Below are 17,906 nucleotides of genomic sequence, written 5' to 3' on the forward strand. Positions count from 1 at the left end.
CTGTGAAATGCAACATTTCAGGTAACATACAACCTTCCACATCTAACAAATCACAGCTGCTGGCTTTTTGTTTTGGTGAGAAAAAAGAATTTTAAAAGAAGCATTCTATGACACATCAAAGTGCTATTCACCCTTCTTGGGTGCATATGCCCATTTTTTAGGAACAAGGATCTGACAGGAAACTAATAAGTGTTCAATCCTAATTCCTTTACCTATCTAAGAAAATAGGATTTAAACTCTCACAGGGATTCAGTTCTTTTGACTGTGGTCAGTTTTGACAGTATTGGCAGTTCAAGAAGTTAGAGTAACTACAAGAGGTAGAAAAGTTGAAGCACTCAGGTGAATACATTCATGTTAATCTGTGTTTGCAATAGCAGTTCAATTGTACTCTTTGGCATGGAAAAAAGAAACTGAAGAGAAAGCATTGCTATGTAAATACACTTCCCAACAACAGAATGGAAAGAGACTATCAATAACATGCCTGCACTGAAATAAGCAACACTTGCTATATATGAAGTAAATTGCTGTCTAACTTCTAGAAACAAATGTTTTCTGAGAGAGTGCAGTTGTGTTTTTCCCTTCTGTGTCAGGAATACATCAAAGTGCTGTTTTCTATGTAGTTGTTTCATAAATTATTGTCATTTTGTCATTTCAAAAAAAAAATAAAAACTTTTAGATACATGTCTATGTATACGAAAGTACAGCTCAGGTTAGTTTTCCTCATTCTCATAGAGGACAAAAATAGAAACATGCAATTTAAGGCATTAGGACCATAAACAGAAATATTTCTAAAGCCATTTCAGTGCTCATGAAGCTATATTAGCATTTTCTCACGGTGTCAGGTGTGGAAACCAGCCAGGCAAAACCTGCCTCACTTCTCAGATTGCTTAAGCATAAATAAAAAGGACATTTGTGGTCTCCAAAGCAAACATTCCAATGAGATAAAAATGGGCTATTTCCATCCGCAAAGGATGTTGTCTGAGGCACAAATTTAGGATCTGGATACAGACAGAATTCCTGTTAGCTCAAAGATGTTCAAACCCAATGTTTTTTCCCCTTTTATCATGTAACAATAAACAAACACAAGCATAAATACTACACAGGGTTCTAGTTCTTTAAACACTCTTGCTAGAGTGTTCGCAGAGGTCTGCTTTGGGAGATGGAAAATTAAAAACGACCCTGAAATATCATAGAAATGCAACATTTGACTCAAGAGAAACTCCTACTGCAGCCACACACTGTGCTGGTTGGCAATGGATGACTAACAGCAATGATCACAGGTATCTAAGCATGTGTTTATAAATAATACTGCTATTGTAACACATTTTCAGCCTGGTATCACCATGTTGGTCAAAGTGTTCAAGCTTTAGGAGAAGAGGTTGCAGAAAGCAAGCAAAACACAAATGAAAAAGCCCAAGTGGATCCAATAACTGGACACTGCACAATACCCTTCCTCCCTTTGAGTTAGCCAGAGAGCTTCTCAATACACCCTTTGCCTTCTCACCTGCACAGGGTCTTCCCTCCAAAACAGCCTTTTAAGCATCACTCATCCTTGCAAGCTGGGTGCTAGCCTCACCCTACCTTGTCAAGTGAGGGAAGCTGTGAAAAATAAATCAAACTGCATGTGGAATTCAAAGATCTTCAGCCTCTTTTCAGTTTACATGCCAACTTCAACTGCCAGGATTATTTCATTCATGGGCACTGTAATGCAACTGGGGTTAGAAGAATTCACCCATGTAAATGAATTAGGTTAAGCTTTGATGCCAAAGTTAACAGGCGAGTCTGTACACATGCTTGTGTTTGACTGGATTTTACAAAGGCTGAATTATTTCATTCCTATTGACCTTTACTTCAAGGTGGGATTCTGGCTGCCCCAGGTGCTTTGAAGATCCCACTTTTGTCTTTTGAGCTGCATAACAATGACGATAGTGTCAGTGAGATAGAGTCATGGTAACAAACATTAGTGAAAATGATAACCACAAAAGTCAGCAAGCTAGAAACCCCCAAATCAGTGTTTGCTGCTTCTCATGGAAGTGGGAAAGAGGAAAAGAACCTGAGACAGGAGAAAAGAGAGGTAGAAGAAACCATGAGCTCCAGACAACCTCATTAAGGAGTAGCATCTTCTTCCTCCTCAGAACCAGAGACAAGGCTTGAGCCCTGGTATCTCAGAGCAAGGATGAGGAAGAGACATTTGCTATCTTCTGCCTCTTGGTTCTTCAAACCTCCAGGCAAGACCAGGAATGGTGGTCACAACCCACATGTTACTTCAGCCTAAGCCTGACTTGACACATCCATAAAATATATTACACAAAGAAGCAGCATGGTTCCATGTGAAGAGCAAGGTATGTGCTGAAGTAATTTGTGGGAAGAAACATCACTGGTTAATCTTAAATTCAAAGTGAGACTGGAAAGAGTAGTGTTTTTTACAGTTGGAGAAACAACTTTCGAGCTATGCAAATGTTTTGAGTTATGTTTGATGAAACACAGAAAACAGGCTGACTTTCAGGACCCAAGCTCTTCTGCAGGGTATGAAGGGGAAGGTCATGCCTTATCAAAGGGCTTAGGTACCTGCAGCAATCTATCACTTATTTGACCAAATGAATAAATAAAGGCACTACAGCAGTCCTGATCTCTGAATTTTAAATTGGTGTTAACTAACTTGATCTCTGACTCCCTCTTCAGGAACTCCTCCTCTGATGACAATTCACAACTACACAAAAGCCACTGCTGTAAAGCTTTCAAACTAATTTCATTCCCATGTGGGCAGAAATCATGCTGAAAAACAAGATCTCTCTACAGATAGCTATGCCCAGTTAGGGCTTTAAGTGATGTTTACAGGGCTGGCTCCTGCTTAGAGTCTATGGAGATTTTTTTTCCCTAAATCTGTAAGAAAAATTTGGCTGTTAAATATAATGTTAGATTTTATGGCCTAAAATGCTTACTAATTCAGGGATTTGCTATGACTTCAAATTCCATTTCAACCAAAAGTTTAAGCCAGTACTTAATTCCTTCTTACTTAAGAGGTAATACAGTTGTGCATGGTTTGTACCTGTGTTGCAATAAATTCAGTTTCAACTCAAACACAGTTTCCACAGGCAGTATCAGTGTACTCCCAAAAAATCTTCTTCAGCTTAACTTAACTGCTGAATCGGGGTCTTCAATGAGATGTATACCAGAGGATAACTGCCTAGCTCTAGTGCAACTTTACTTCCCTGCTGTGCAAATCCCACACTCATCTGAGTCACTTTTAATTCATGTCTACTTCTCATCTCAACCATCCACCTTATTTGATGAAGGACTAGCCAAGCAAAACTGAAAGCAACAACAAAGCCATTAGTGAGCTTTGTATAAGTAATGGCTCTTTTTCACAACAAAATTCGTCAGCTTTGGAACTCCTGCCCATGAGGTGGGAAAATGAAACCATTCAACACTGCACTATGTATAAAATAACTCAGCTGTTCAAGCTCCTTGCTGTATTTATAGATATATAGAGATACCCACAATGCAAATGTTTATAGTGATTTTGCATACCCCATATGAAATAAATATCACAAGCAAATTCTAATATTCAAAACTGAATAGTATACAATGTTAGGGACCAAGTTACATTTATAAATGCACAAGCATTAATACTACCTGTTCAGCCTAATTTCTTAGTATGCAAGCTTCAGCAATTGCTAGCTACACTATACTTCAGGAGTCATAATAAATGTTGGTCATGCCAAAATCTAAGAAAAAAAAAACACAAAAATTCTCCACCATCCATCCTACTAATACAGTTTTTGACAGATACTGTAAGGAGATAGTGGTTTCATGAAATTCATTAACATTGTCCCGTATTAAATATCAAGTCTGGAACACAGGTCTCTATGCTCTAAATGAACTCAAAATCAGAGCAGGAGCAATAGGTTTGTCAGCACTGCATCCATACATATAGCAAAAGCAGAGACAGTGAGAGTCTGTACCTGGACCAGAGCTGCAATTATGCAAAATAAGGTGAGAATAGGGGTGGCTTTACTGGCAAAAGGAAGGAGAGGGAGGGAAGAGGAACTGCACACAGCCACAGTGACAACTGTTGTTTCAGAATAGTTTGAAGAAATATCCTGGACTCTGTAGCCTGGTATTGCCAGCTCAGTCCACAAAAATGGCCCCCACCCCAAAAGGCAGTAGGAACTCTGCTGGCAAGAGCAGGTTACAGTATCTGTACTACAACATGAATATTTCTGCCAACAGTTTCTCATGGAGGAAGTGGGTGATTCTCAAGTACATCTCTTTTCAGGAAAGAAAAGTTCTCCAACACTTAATACCCTGATTCAACTTCAGCTGACACTACTGAATATTAAAATCTACATCCTGCCCTGGAAATTTGCTTACACTTTAGATCATGCCACTTTTCTCATCTTGCAAAGAGGATCGTGAAGAGGATCTTCCTAGCAACAGCTCCTTCTCATGAATCAGGCTATCTAGCAGGTCCTCCTGTCTGTAGTTGTGATAAACCTTCAGGAAAGCCAGAATGGTAATTCCCAGCCAAGTCAGCCAGGCAGCCCAGAGACCAAACTAGAATAAAAAAGAAATTATAAAGAGTTCAGTACTGTATTGTAAAAAACAAAGTCAAATGTACAGGTGAATATCAAAATCTCAGCTGGACCAAACTCCATAGAGTCACACCAAGTCACACGCAGTGAGGTCCTGACCCTACTGTTCCTCCACACAAATTATTCCTAGCTTAAAAGAAAAAGAAACTTACATACTAGAAAAACTGAAACAAAAAAGTGCTAAGTACAATAATGAAAAAAAGAAAGATGTATAAATGAGGTGCATCCTCTGAACTTCCCATATCCAGCATTCTGGCCAGCCCAAAATTCTTGGGATTATTTCACTTTTATTACTTTAGAATTGCAATATGATTTGAGGTGTGTTTTCCAAAACTGTCTTCCCAAGTCCCTCAGGCCTTCCACTACCCCTGCAGAAGTGTTAATGTTAAGGTATTTATATTCAAAATATCGTTGAGAAAATTTTACAAATAAAACCTTTGCATTCTGAGGTAATTGGTTCAGTATGAACTCTGAGAGCAAGAGTAACCCACTACAGTGAATCCAAATGCCTGGTGGCTCACTTATGACTGGCATTACAGACCTGGGCTTAAAGTCTCAGATCTGCAATAAGTCCCACCACTAACTTAATCTCTCTTGCTTAACTTCATAGAGATAATTGCAATTTCATTGGTTCAGGCACATAAATGTTGGCACCCCTGACCCAGAGGAAGCTCATCTGTAGTAAGGCTTTCTGGTAGAAATTCCATTTTAATTCTATGATGCCTTTAGCAAAGAAGCATTAATTGAGTCACAGTATTTCAGTTTTGATATACGGATTGTTTAATTAAAAGAATACAAATATTTAAACATTTCCAGACAGTAATACAGCTGTGTACTCCGATAGTCAATTCAGATAAGCAAAGGACATTATTTTTTAATGGGAGTTTATGTTCCTATGTATCTTACACACTTTGGAAATTCTCTTATTTCTGCCCATACTTACAATTATCTCAGTTCACCTGTAAAAAATACTTTTAAATTATTCTACAGACTCTGGAAATAAGAACATAATAAGTTGGCTTCATATAACTATATCTAGAGAGAATTGGAAGCTTTACATTCACATCTTAAGCACCACTTCATGAAATATTATCTTATAGACATTCAGATATCTGCTACTGCTGTGGTCTTCTCAGCATCTTTGATACGAAAGAGCTTACTTGGATTTAACCAAATTCAGTAAAAATCCCAGAGCCATCCTGATGTGCTAGAAGCATCCAAATAGAGGAAACATGGCAGATACAGGGACAGACACTCCTACTGTAAAGACTGCAGTAGGAAATTATTGCACTTATAAGGAAACGTTTGCTTTAGCCCATTAGTCTATTCTTGAGTTTTTATTTCTACCATTTCAAAGAATCTTATTTGCCCTACAGAAGCAAACCCATTCTTGTCTCTTCATCCAACTCTGATTACCATACCCTAGATATCAGAAAACTGATGCAAAATTTGACTTCGGCCTTTCTTCAGTCACAATCAAGATTCACTTTGATATTACCAGGTTCAGCTTTTAAAGCCAAATGGTGTTTTTCTGGAGCTGTTATGCTTCCAGATTCTTCACATTTGGTTGTTTGTGGAGTTTAGTGGCTGTACCTGGGTGGGGCTAGCCTGCTCTACCCAGCATCATCTTGGAGGGACGGGGATTGATGTAGGGAGTCACATTCAGTGGCTTGGGCTGATCCATCTACACTGTGATATGCTAACTGTCCTTCAGCTGCATGGACCTTTAATTTTTAGGCATGGCTTCTTGTTAGAGAAATTACTTTTCTTGTATATAGATTACCAACCATCCACCCAGAGATCATAAGGTGGACACGGACATTTAGCTCTCATGAACTCAAATCTATAGACCCATAACAGGCCAACTTCTGCTACCTTCCCACTTGCTGGTAGATTAGCATCTAGTAGCAAAATCTGCTGCAAAATACAGCTTGGCCTTGGGCTAGCATCATATAAAGAGGTTACTTTGACAGTATATTTCGGTCCATGCAGAAACATCTGAGCTGGGTACACACATACCAGTGCTGACAATGAAGACACAAAACTAGCTTGTGTCCAAAAGGCATGGTTACCTTTGAGGAGTGCCCCACGCAACCTAATGCTTCTTCCCATGAGGGACAACGTAAGAAGCATGTGTATGGCTGCAGCCCTACATGGATGGGGCTATCCTCCTTGCAGATCTAGTGTGTGCTCACATGCACAAATGCCCAAGTCCCAGTATTCACTGACTTTGACTGTTAACTTAGGACTAGCCTATTCAATAGAAAGGTTTTAGTGGTCTAATTCTCAAAGATTCATTGGAAAACAGCCTATCTAAATGACAGTAATATTTATTTTCAAAGGTCTGATATTTATATGGCTCAGACCATCTCAGAAAAACTCATGGAAGGCAAAGCTAATAGCCTCAGACATTATTCTGAACAGCAGTGAATTGCTCCAGGACACCAGTGTCGCAAGTTTTGCAGAGCTCATCCTTTGGAGAAACAAGAAATTTTCTGTCATGAGTAGCAAGATCAGTGGCAGAATCAGGTTTTGACACATCCACAAGCAAAAATATCTATTTTGAATTTAGAATGCAAATGTGCCCATCACTATCGTCCTGATTCAGCACTTACTGAATTCAGTGGAAACATTCTCATTGATTTCAGAGGAATGGTAAGTCAGCTCCAGTAATCCCAGATCAATGAGAAAGTGGCAAATGAGCTGGAAAAGAACTATGACCCAGTCTGACCTACCTGCGCAATAGCAAACTGGTCATAGAAAGCAGAGTTTTCTAAGTTCAGTTCAAGATCTATATCCTGTAATTCTTCACAGCTACCCAAGGAAGGCATTTGGAGGGGAAAAAAAAAAGAAAATTATTTCAGAGATTCCAAACAGACAAACCAAATGCAAAAGAAAGCAACATCTTAAATCTGTTTCTGTCACAACAGCAATATTCCATCAAAAGATATTTAAGTTATAACAGTAACCAGTTTGCTTGCCAGTCTTCTCTAAAACTAGGCTAAAAGAGGCATGTAATTACTTTCTTTATGAAAAAATAATGTATAATTATGTAAGCTATAACATCAATTTTCCATAAGTGAAATTGTAATAATTATTATGAAAACAGTACTCTTAAAACCCTCCTTGCCCACTATGCCCAAGCCTCCCACATATACACATCTGGCATAGCCCCATGTTGGTTGCTTCACCCCTCAATGAAACAAAACGTATGAGCCTCCATTACCTTTTGACTTCATCAGGAAAAGCCTCAGAAGAAGGGATTGTGTGGGTGTTTTTGTTTCGGATGCTCCGGCAAGGAGACGATACTCTGATGGTAAGATAGAGGCTGCCTACAGATTTTACAAATAACTTGGACTTTTACTGGTGTGAAAACTTTCCCAGGACTTTGAGGTTGTCTTTCTAGCTCTTGGTTGATTTCTGCAGCCTCTTCTCTCTCCTTTTCAGTGCTGTCGGTCATCTTGGGTTCTTATTCGAATATTTGATTAGACATTTTTGTAATTGAATTTTTAACCGAATATTCGAATAATTCGATTAATCGTTGCAGCCCTAAACAGAATATTTACTATGGCATTTTACAACATATGGCAATGCGCAACATAAATGTATGCTTTAAGTAATATGTTTATTTAATATCATATGACATAAAATGTCACTTTTTCCTCACTCTTATTGTTATTTGTTTGATAGAAAAAGCCTACCTCAACTTATCTTGTTTCCTATAAGGAGCATAAGCACCATTGGATACAGCAGACCATTTTAGGAGCTGCACATTTTCTGCACTGTAAGGAAGTATCAACAATCTGTTGACACTTACAAAGCACTTTCAGTTCTGGGGCTCTCAGGGCATTCACAGCACCTTTATGAGGCCAGCATCTTCACATCAAATTTTGGATGACAGTGCACTGGGGCACAAGCAGGATGAGTGACTTGACTGCTGTCACACAGTGTGTCGGTGGTAGAGCCAGGACAGCAAGCCAGGACAGCAAGCCAGGAGCCCTGACTGCAAGTCCCCTCCCCTGCTTACAAGACCACACTCCACCTACTCTTAGAGCATTTCCAAATCTAGCTCTCCTTTGGAAACAAAACATTTTGAGCTAATGGATTTCTTTCGTATAAAATAATGAATCTAAAAGAGACCGTGAAACTCCATGGAAACATACTTTTTTGTGGGGTACTAAAGGCAATATATAAATAAATATATTCGGGGGGGGGGGGGTGTTCCAGATGAAAGAAATTTGGATTTGCATATTACACATGCCTTCTCACCCTTGCTCACCTTGCATGCAATAAGTACAGTTTGTAACAGCACTGTTCATTTGTGCATATATGAAAAAAAAAAAGAGAAAATGTATTCTTCAATACTAACCTATTTGGCATGCTTCCTTTTTCGGTAATTGCATCACACCACATGTTAAATCCTACACTCACTATAGTGCTAGCAATAAATGTGATAAACACCACAAAGGCGCTGATCAGCAGATTCAGGAAGGCATAAAAGAAAGAGCTGCAATAAAAAGGAAGAAAAATGTAACTCATAAACAGCTGAAACACAGCATCAGCAGTCTCTCTAAGCAGCCTACCCTGAGCACAAAGATATCAGTTTCCATTTGAAACACATCTGGTTTAATTAAGAACACCTAATACATTGAAAAACTACAGATTATTATTTTGAGTCACATTATGTTTATATGTAAGTGCTTTTGATTTTGATAATTTTTTTCATCTTAAGAGGATGGTGCTTTAAATATATAAAGTAAGTGGTAATTGTTCATACACAGCATGGCTTTTGTTAGCTGTAATGATGAAAATCACCATTTTTAAAATAAATGTCATTAACTTAAATTATACAGTTAAGTGGAGCTAAAATTATTTCATGACTAATTATGTCCCCATGATAACTGGGACAAAAATTGCCTAGGAGAAGGAAATTAAAAGTAAAAAAACCACTACTGATAGCTATAATCATTTTAAGCAACGTAACACAAGGTACTGTCATCATAAGAGAGCAGTCTCAGTTTTGTGGGCAATTTGCAGAGCAAGCCAGCTTCTCCTGGAGCTTCTCTGGCTTTGGTGTTATTTCTGACAGCTGAATATCAGTTTACCTCAGCCTTGTTAAATCTGCCCAACCAGGGCTAGTTCTAGGTACATGCCATTTTTGAAGTGGTATGTGGTAGGATCCTTACAGTGGTCCTATAAGGCCAGGCAATTCCAACCTCACTGTTTAACTTCCCCCTACTTAATTCTAGCTAGTGAAAACTTTCTAATCCTTTTTTTCATTCATCTGACCAAGCCTTCTCTACTTGCAACTGCCCTACGTGGCACTTGGCAAGTCCCATTACCTAAAAACTGGACATGTACTCTAGGTTGGAGAAAGACCGGCATCTGCAAGAGGAGGTCATCCTATCCAGGTTAGGTGGTAAGGATGAACATGATGAATTTCCCACCAGTGCCACTTTCATTATGCTGGGGATAGAAGGAGTCTGCTCATTACAGAGAAAAACAAAACAAAATGAAACAAAACAAACAGCAATTTCCATGGTGGCTCATTAAACGAAAAGCTGAGAGACTTTTTGAGTCAGTGTTTGAATCCTAGGAATGTTCTGGGCTAGACAATCCTAATTTCTATAGGTTGTACATGGTGAGGCATATAAGGAGAATTTCTTTAAAATGAAACAGTTACCAGTGGGGTAATGCTCCTGGTTTGACATGGCTTTAGAGGGGTAGCCTAGTCTGGGTTTCATCCCTAGTGTTGCTAAGACTGTATCCACTGTGTGCACCTCAGCATGGTATGCTGGCCTGAGAGTCAGAAAAGACTTGAGCTGACCACTGAATAAAAACAGAGCTGACATCAGAATTAGTAAGAGCTCTGGAAAAAAAAAACAGTTACTAGGATTATTCAGTGGATCACCACAAGCCCAGGACCCCTAGTCCTCCCTCTGCTTCCTACTCTGCAGCAGAAAAGATGCCAGGGTCCAGAATCTGACCTTCCACTGCCAAAGCAGGGCTTGATTTGTACTTGGCAATCAGTAAACATCACTGTGTGCTACAGATTCATAAGGCCAGGGTATCCTGGTAGAGAACTGTGCTAAACTGGCTCTCTTCCTCATCTATTTTTCTTCTTAGATCAGAATTTCAAGCTACACATTCCAGACTGAATGAATGCCCTATAGCAATACATGCTTAGAGTCAAAGTAGAAGTTGCTTTGCATTCCTGGTAATGAAGTATCTGAGTTGTACTTCTACCTTTCAGCTGAGCTAAATAGTCCCAGGCCCAGAGCATGACTGGCAGCTAGCGCTTGCTTTTTCTATTCCTGCAAGGAAATTCAGCTCTGTCTGTCCTGGAGGCAAGGGGTGCTGAGACCTTTTCAAGAAGGATTTTTAGCAGCAATCATTCACATGAAGATTGGCCACCTTGCTAGGATGCATAGGGTGCCAACTCTGCCTCTGGACAGCCCACCCTGGGGCTGGCCCAGCAGCAGTGGTCCTGCTCAATAGGATCAGCAGTGACGTCACTGTGATTCATCCTCAACTACCTCAACTAATCAGAAATGGCAATTTTCATTTGTGGTGAGTAGCTCACATTTATCTCTACATCTAAACAGACCTGTGTGCCCATTTGAAGCATTAACAAATGGCTGTCTAAAATCAGAACAGTGTGTGTCCTGCTTGACAGCAGCAGATCCCGTACAAGACAGACCTTCTTTCTTGCTAGGAAAATGCTGTTTTCCAGCAGCTTCTCTCTCATCTTGTTTTACCATTCTGTGATGCCTATGGTTATTTCATGCCAACTTGCTTTGTCTCTGGGACAATTTTCAGGGGCCTTCTGAACAGTTTTGAAATAAACAGCCACATCTAGAAGTAGGCCAAATATCTGATCCAATTTTCACTATTACAAGATTCTTACTGCTGGTTTCTTCCAAAAATGAACTAGTTCTGAACTACAAAACTGAAAAAAAGCATCTGGATTTAACTAATCCTCTATAGATATCTGGTCACCTGAGGAAGCTGAATTCAATGTGTTAAGAAGTACATGGTTATGTTTAGAACTTGTGAGATAATTTTTAATATGGAAATAAGTTTCTAGTCTATACTTACAGCATGTTTTGTCATTAGGCAGCTTGAGGGTCGTAACAAAGAGTCAGAGAGACAACACTGCTACACAGTTCCTGATATTACCAACATCAGGGTATTGTACAAGCCCAGATGTAAGAGCCACTGACCCAGGAAACCTCTAGGACAGCTAGATCTGGACACAAGTGATTTGTCTTTGTAATTTTCCTTAAACCATGGGGAAATGACTTTCCTAGTCTAGCCAGCCATCAGTGTGTGCTCCTGCCTTCCTGTTTTTGTGCAGCTGGATGCTTGAAGGGCCCTGGACCCATAGCACCCATAGGCTGGGTTACCTGTGTCAGGGGCTCTACCTAAGGTGTCAGGATAGGCCACCAGAGAGGCAAGCACAGAGCTCCCAAGCTGCTTCCTGGACCACCAAGTCTCTCACTATTCCTGCTGGGATCTGATGCCCCTTGGTTTGCCTGAGCACAGTACCCAGCTGCCAGTGCAGCCCTGAGGCTGCTGCAGGCACTGCTCAACATTGCTCTCATGTCATAACCACGCAATGGTTGTTCTCTGCAATAGTTGCCATGTCCACCAGAAAAGCAGGAAAAAAATAAGAGGGGAGCCAACAACTTCTCCCTTCTGCCTCCCCCCCCCCATGTAAAACCATCCTGTTTCAAGGTTTTTCACACACCTAATACATACCTGAGAAGGCCCCTTTTACAGGGACATGTAGTGGGACCACGGTCAGGAGACATCTGCTAGCCCCAGCCTCCAGCATCACCCCACGACCCCACACATCTTCCATGCTCATCACAGTTTTGCTGGCTAGATGCTGCCCCCAGAGACTGCTAAAGGTCAGCGGGAGGAAATCGGTGAATCTGTCCCCTTACCCAAAACCCATGTAGGGGAACATTGTCCAAAGGGGCCCTGGGCACAGGTGGGGGTGTACATGGTGTGTGCGTGCAGACAGACACAGGCAATACACTGCCTCACCCCAAGCTCCCAGGGAGCAGGATGATCTGGATGGTGCAAAGCCCAGTGCTTCACACCCAGGATGCTCCCACTTGCCCCAGCCTGCAGGAGGGATGGGCACACCCTGCCTTCCCCAGGGATACTTACTCCTCATGCCCTTTGCAGAGGAAGAAGAGGGTCCTCCAGGCCTGCACTGTGGCCAGCAGGAGGGAGAGGAGCCCGGTGAAGATGCTGAAGCGGCAGGCAGCCTCGGGCCCCCACTCTTGTACAGTGAAACGCTGCCTCTCCACCGTCAGGTTAGCGTTGAGCCACATGCCCTCGGTGAAGAGCAGGCACCGGCCGTGGAAGTCGTTGCCATTCTCGGAGAGGGGCACCACCACGATGAAGCTGAAGAGGAAGGCGAGGAAGTAGCAGATGCACTGAGCGAAGAGGAAATTGCTGAGCGCCATGTCCGCGGCTCTACGCAGGCAGACGGAGGGAGGGAAGGAAGGAGGGATGAAGGAAGGAGGGATGCAGGAGGGAGGGATGCAGAAGGGAAGGATGCAGGAGGGAAGGATGCAGGAGGAAGGGATGCGGGGGAGGGGGCGGATAGTGGGATGAAGGGAGGAAGCCTGAAGCAGTAGGGGGTGGGGAGGGAGGATGCGCAGTGCAATGCACTGCCTCCTCCGAATACAGCTGCTGCCTCCCCCGCTGCCCGAGCTGCCCCTATTGATGGCTTTAGGGCTTGCGCGGGGAGCAGAAAGGAAAGAGTGTTGTGGGGAATCCCCCCTTCTTCGGGAAAATCTGGCCGCTAATACACCCGGCGCTCAGGGGGTTAAATCAGCCTGTGCCTCCCCAGCGGGGCTGGGTACCACAGTGGGGTGTCCCCCTCATGACATATGACACTGATGTCACCAGTGTTGGTGACATGCAGCCCCCCACTGCAGTGGTTAAAAAAAAAGGAAAAAAAAAAAAGGGGGAGGGGGAAGATGCACACACACCCCCCCCCCCCCCCAAACCAGAAACAAAACTTCATCCTGGCTGCTGGATCCCAGCAAGTTTTGGCCCCAGTTTCTAAAACTCTGGCCACCAACCTCAGGTGGTGGCAGTAAGAGACAGGGTGCACAGCCACCCCAGGACCTGCAGGCTGAGTGGATTTGTTCCTAACCCACCTAGTCGTCCTCACCAACAAGGTATCACAAGTGGCAGCAAAAGCAGAAGTAGAATAACTTTCTAACTTTTAGTGATCTTTGTTGTCAGTTAGGGGCTGCCCAGGGTTGGGATCACCTGCATTGTCTCCTGGCTACCAGATGTAGTAGGAGTGAAAGAAAAGAACTCTGAGCTCCAGCTGGACTTCAAGCTAAGAACAGACCAGCACAGCAATGGTATGTGCACGGCAGGGACAGTTGTCACTTACTTGATTCCCTGAGATAAGCATCCACCTCTCTCTGCACTGTTAGGGACCAGCACCCTACCCCACACCACTCTTGGAAAGACATCAGAGCGTCTCCTCAGATGTAGGGCTCAGACTGCATGGCTAGGATATAAGAAAGCAAAAGGCTAGAGGAATACGATTTGTGCTCAGTTACTCACCTCCCAGCACAAAAATCCAAATGAAATTGATGCCAATTTTGAGCTTCCCCTCAATCACAATTTCATTTTTCCATCTAAACATGAATCCTCTTTTTGATGCAAGACACCACAATTCATGTCCAGTTCCAGGTAAAGTCATTTCCTAATCCAATTTCCTAGGCATATCCAACCTGAGATACCTGCATGTCACAGATCCGTTCTTAATCCCAGAGCTGTTTATGATCATTTTAGGCACTGTACTACTTCTTAGGTAGCATTTATCAGAGAGACTCAGAAAATACAGTTAGATGTTTGCAGATGTTAACAGACATATAAAACAGCTGCATATAGCAGGCTGACAGCTACTGAAGTGCAGTACTCGGTCAGATGGAGTGACCACACACTGGAGTGAGCAACGAGGTAGAAATCAAACCTGTCAGGCGTCACTTTTTTGGCAGCTGCCTGGATTTCTCATACCCTTCTCTCATGTAAATCCTAGACTGGAACTTAGTCTCTAAACTACACAGCTGCTTTAGTGGAGTAAATTTGATGGTGCTTTACAAAGAAGTCTTAAATAGGCTGATTTTCCTTAGCATGGGGAAACTGGTGTAGACAGGCAAGGTGAATTTTTTTTTTTCCTCATATCACAGGGAATGGAGGATATCAAATATACAGGCCAGGCAGAAATTCTAAAACACAGGAAAAGATGCCCCACAGCACAATAATTACTTTGTGGCACTCATCACAGGACACTGCAGAGGCCAAAAATAAGTGCCAGTTCAAAAAGAGATTAGAGAAACTAATGGGGAAAAAGGCCATCAAGGACTCCTAAACACAGAGCTGGGAAGTAATCTTCATGTCAGGAAGTTCCTGAACAGCAGATTGCTGAGAAGGTAGTCACAAAATGATCACTGTGCACTTGCCAGCATCCTGCATTCTTTTCTAAACCAAGCATCAGCTACTGGCTGTCCTTGGAGCACAGTTCAGATGTCTTCTTACTGCAGCCCCACCATGGCCATCCACATCTTGAGCACAACATCCCAGAACTCCTGCCTGCAGCTCAGATGGGGCTTGCCCAGGCTTTCTGCACAGGAACTTCTGTTCCCATCTCCCACAGGGAAGAAACCCCACAGAGACCCATGTGCTGACATGGGATTGAAGGCAGCTTGCTCAGCATCAGGGAGGGTGAAGTCCCAAGTTTGCAAATTTCTTTTTCTCTAAAAAAAAAAACACAAACAAACAAACAAAAAACCAACAACAACAAAAAAAACCCGCCAAAATAAAACAAGCTACACGATCAGCTGCCATTGCCTTCAGTGATAAGCATAAAACCAACTTGGATAAATCAAGATCAGATGTACTGTATTTGCTCATATTCCTTTCAGCCCCATATCTCCATCTAGATGCCTGGATAATCCTCTGTAGATGAAGTAACACTGTATGAGTTGGACTGATGTGGAATGACTGATGAGGACTGTGGTTTTGGCTTTGTTGCTCCACACTCCCTCTCAAGTCATTAATTATACCATCTGACATGAACAGAGCTCTCAAGTTGACATTTGTGAGGTAAGTGATGAATTTCCTCTCCTCCTGATAGCTCATTAGGACATGTTTTATTATGGGAAATTTTGCTGATTAATTAATTATTCAGGCAAAAACATTTTTTGTGAGCAAATTCATTTACTTACATTTTTGTTTTACCTTGGACATATCATTTCTGAGGTCTGAGAAAAATAATGGCTGCATGTCAGAAGGTGGCTACCATCTTGATACAAGTAATGTGCTGTTTCACTTGAGAGGAGGCAGTCACAGCAGTATCTCTGCAGAAAGACACCCAGGGAGCAATATGTTTGTATTCTGGGCAGAGAAAACCAGTCCAAATGGCTGCTTTTGAGCTAGCCCTTCAGTCACTCAAAGGCAACTTCTCCCTGATTTACTTGAGCTCAAATAGCTGCTTCAGCCCATTTTACAAAACCCTTTAGAAAACACAGTTTGAAGTCTGTTTTATTTGGACTCTCCAGTCTGTTTTATTATTATATTAATCCGTTAATATTATTCCACAAGTCTTGACCTATGTTATTTGTCCTCTGAAAATAACAGAAGGGATACAGGCATCCCACATACCATTTTAAAGTAGTTACTGCAAGTACTACTTTTGGGGAGAGGTTTCTCATGGTAATCACTATCTTTAAGAAGGTGCCTGCCAGTAGCTCAGAGGAATTACAGACAAAGTACCTAACTGTCAGGCACCTGTCCTATCTGCATTTCTTCACAGATACCATTGTGTCATGAATGTCTCAGGTCATCTCATCCAGCAACATCTTGACATTTTGTGGGTTTGTTTTTTTCTCCATTTTGTGAGGAAAGCTGTCATGTCTGTGAGAAGGTTATGAGTGGAGAAGGTGCCATGCTGACAGACATTAATGGAGCAGTTACCAGGAAGCAACTGAATAGCATTAATGTGCCCAGTTAGAATAACCTCTGTATTTTGATAACCAAAGAAAAACAAAAAATTCAGACCTATTCCCACCCTGAACTGAAGAAGGCCAGGCCTTGGTGAAAATATAAATTAATAGAAAAAAAAAAAAAGGTGCTTGAGCTTTTCAGAGCATCATTAATCCTAAGCTCTGAGTGACTAGTGCATGTCAGACTTCGCACAGCACCTTGCAGCCTGTGAGAGCTATAACAGCTGGCAGGGACATGGTTCCAAAAGGCACATTTTATGCTCAGCTGGCTCTCCTGTTCTCTTTTAAGGAAGACAGAGGTAATGCCAAGGGTAGGACAAATTCTAGCAAGGTTCTGATCTCAGGTTCTGCACAGGTGAAGAGTGCATCAAAAAAAACAAGCTTCAGGAGTGAATGAATATTTTCTTCTGGCACCAAAAAGATGTCAGAAAAGCATGAGCGAGCTGGAGACTGCTTAAAAGAATAAGAGGAATGAAAGGGAGGAAAAAAGATGACAGAAGAGAGATCAGCAAATTAAGAACCCATGGAGTCTGAGCAATCAAATTCCAGCCTGAGGATAAATGTAACTCTGCCCCACTTTAAATTAAATGGGGTCATTACATATTACATCAATTTCTTACGTCTGCGGTTTAACCTGTGACAGTCAAAGACTGCAATATCTCCAGATCCAGAAGTCAAGCAGTCACTGAGGTCTTGTGCATCTGAACAGCACTGGATCTGCTCAAAACTACACACTTTACAGTTTGTGCTTTTTGTACTTAACAGACATTCAGCATCCAAAAGCCCCTGGCATGAATGTAACAGACTTCTTTGCAGTGTTCTGTTCTATTTCAACTGTTTTTTTCTGCCTGGGTAATTGCTGGGAGGCACTATTTCTCTTGATAACAAGGCTATCCTGTGTGTCTTTCTGATGTCCCTCTCTGCTCTGTAGCATGAGAGGCATGCAGCAGAATCAGCAGACAAGGTGGTAGCTCCACCAGCCACACAGCAGCGAAGTCCAGTGTATCATCCACATCCCCTTCTCTGTTTCTGCCTCTTGCAGGAAGGTGTGTTCAACAGAGGTAATTCTTATGACATGCAGAACTCTAGCAGAAATTTGGGAGAAGACCTCTGCACTGTTTTATCCTCAAGCCTTTACTGATGATTGACTCTTTTCAGTCTGATGTCCAGAGCCTGGCGTACAGAGTACCCAGCACTCACAACAATGCTGCTCCAACTTTGAGCCTTTTGAAATAGATGTTCTGTTTTTTTTTCTTGAATATCC

The 17,906-nt window shown here is 41.9% G+C and overlaps 1 protein-coding gene across 1 annotated transcript; it reads right to left on the reverse strand.

Annotated features, from left to right (window-relative positions):
* Positions 1-665: 665 nt before the first annotated feature.
* Positions 666-13,392, reverse strand: TMEM179 (transmembrane protein 179). The gene is made up of 4 exons (XM_061464140.1): positions 12,774-13,392; positions 8,965-9,102; positions 7,331-7,409; positions 666-4,557 (listed from the first exon to the last, which is right to left on the reverse strand). Exons 1-4 carry the CDS (start codon positions 13,073-13,075, stop codon positions 4,378-4,380), a joined length of 699 nt encoding a protein of 232 aa, XP_061320124.1. The 5' UTR covers positions 13,076-13,392; the 3' UTR covers positions 666-4,377.
* Positions 13,393-17,906: the final 4,514 nt, after the last annotated feature.

This window comes from Pezoporus flaviventris, unplaced genomic scaffold (genome assembly GCF_033815535.1).
Source record: "Pezoporus flaviventris isolate CSIRO_AGI_PZ_B2104156 unplaced genomic scaffold, CSIRO_AGI_Pfla_v1 ptg000036l, whole genome shotgun sequence".
NCBI lineage: Eukaryota > Metazoa > Chordata > Aves > Psittaciformes > Psittacidae > Pezoporus > Pezoporus flaviventris.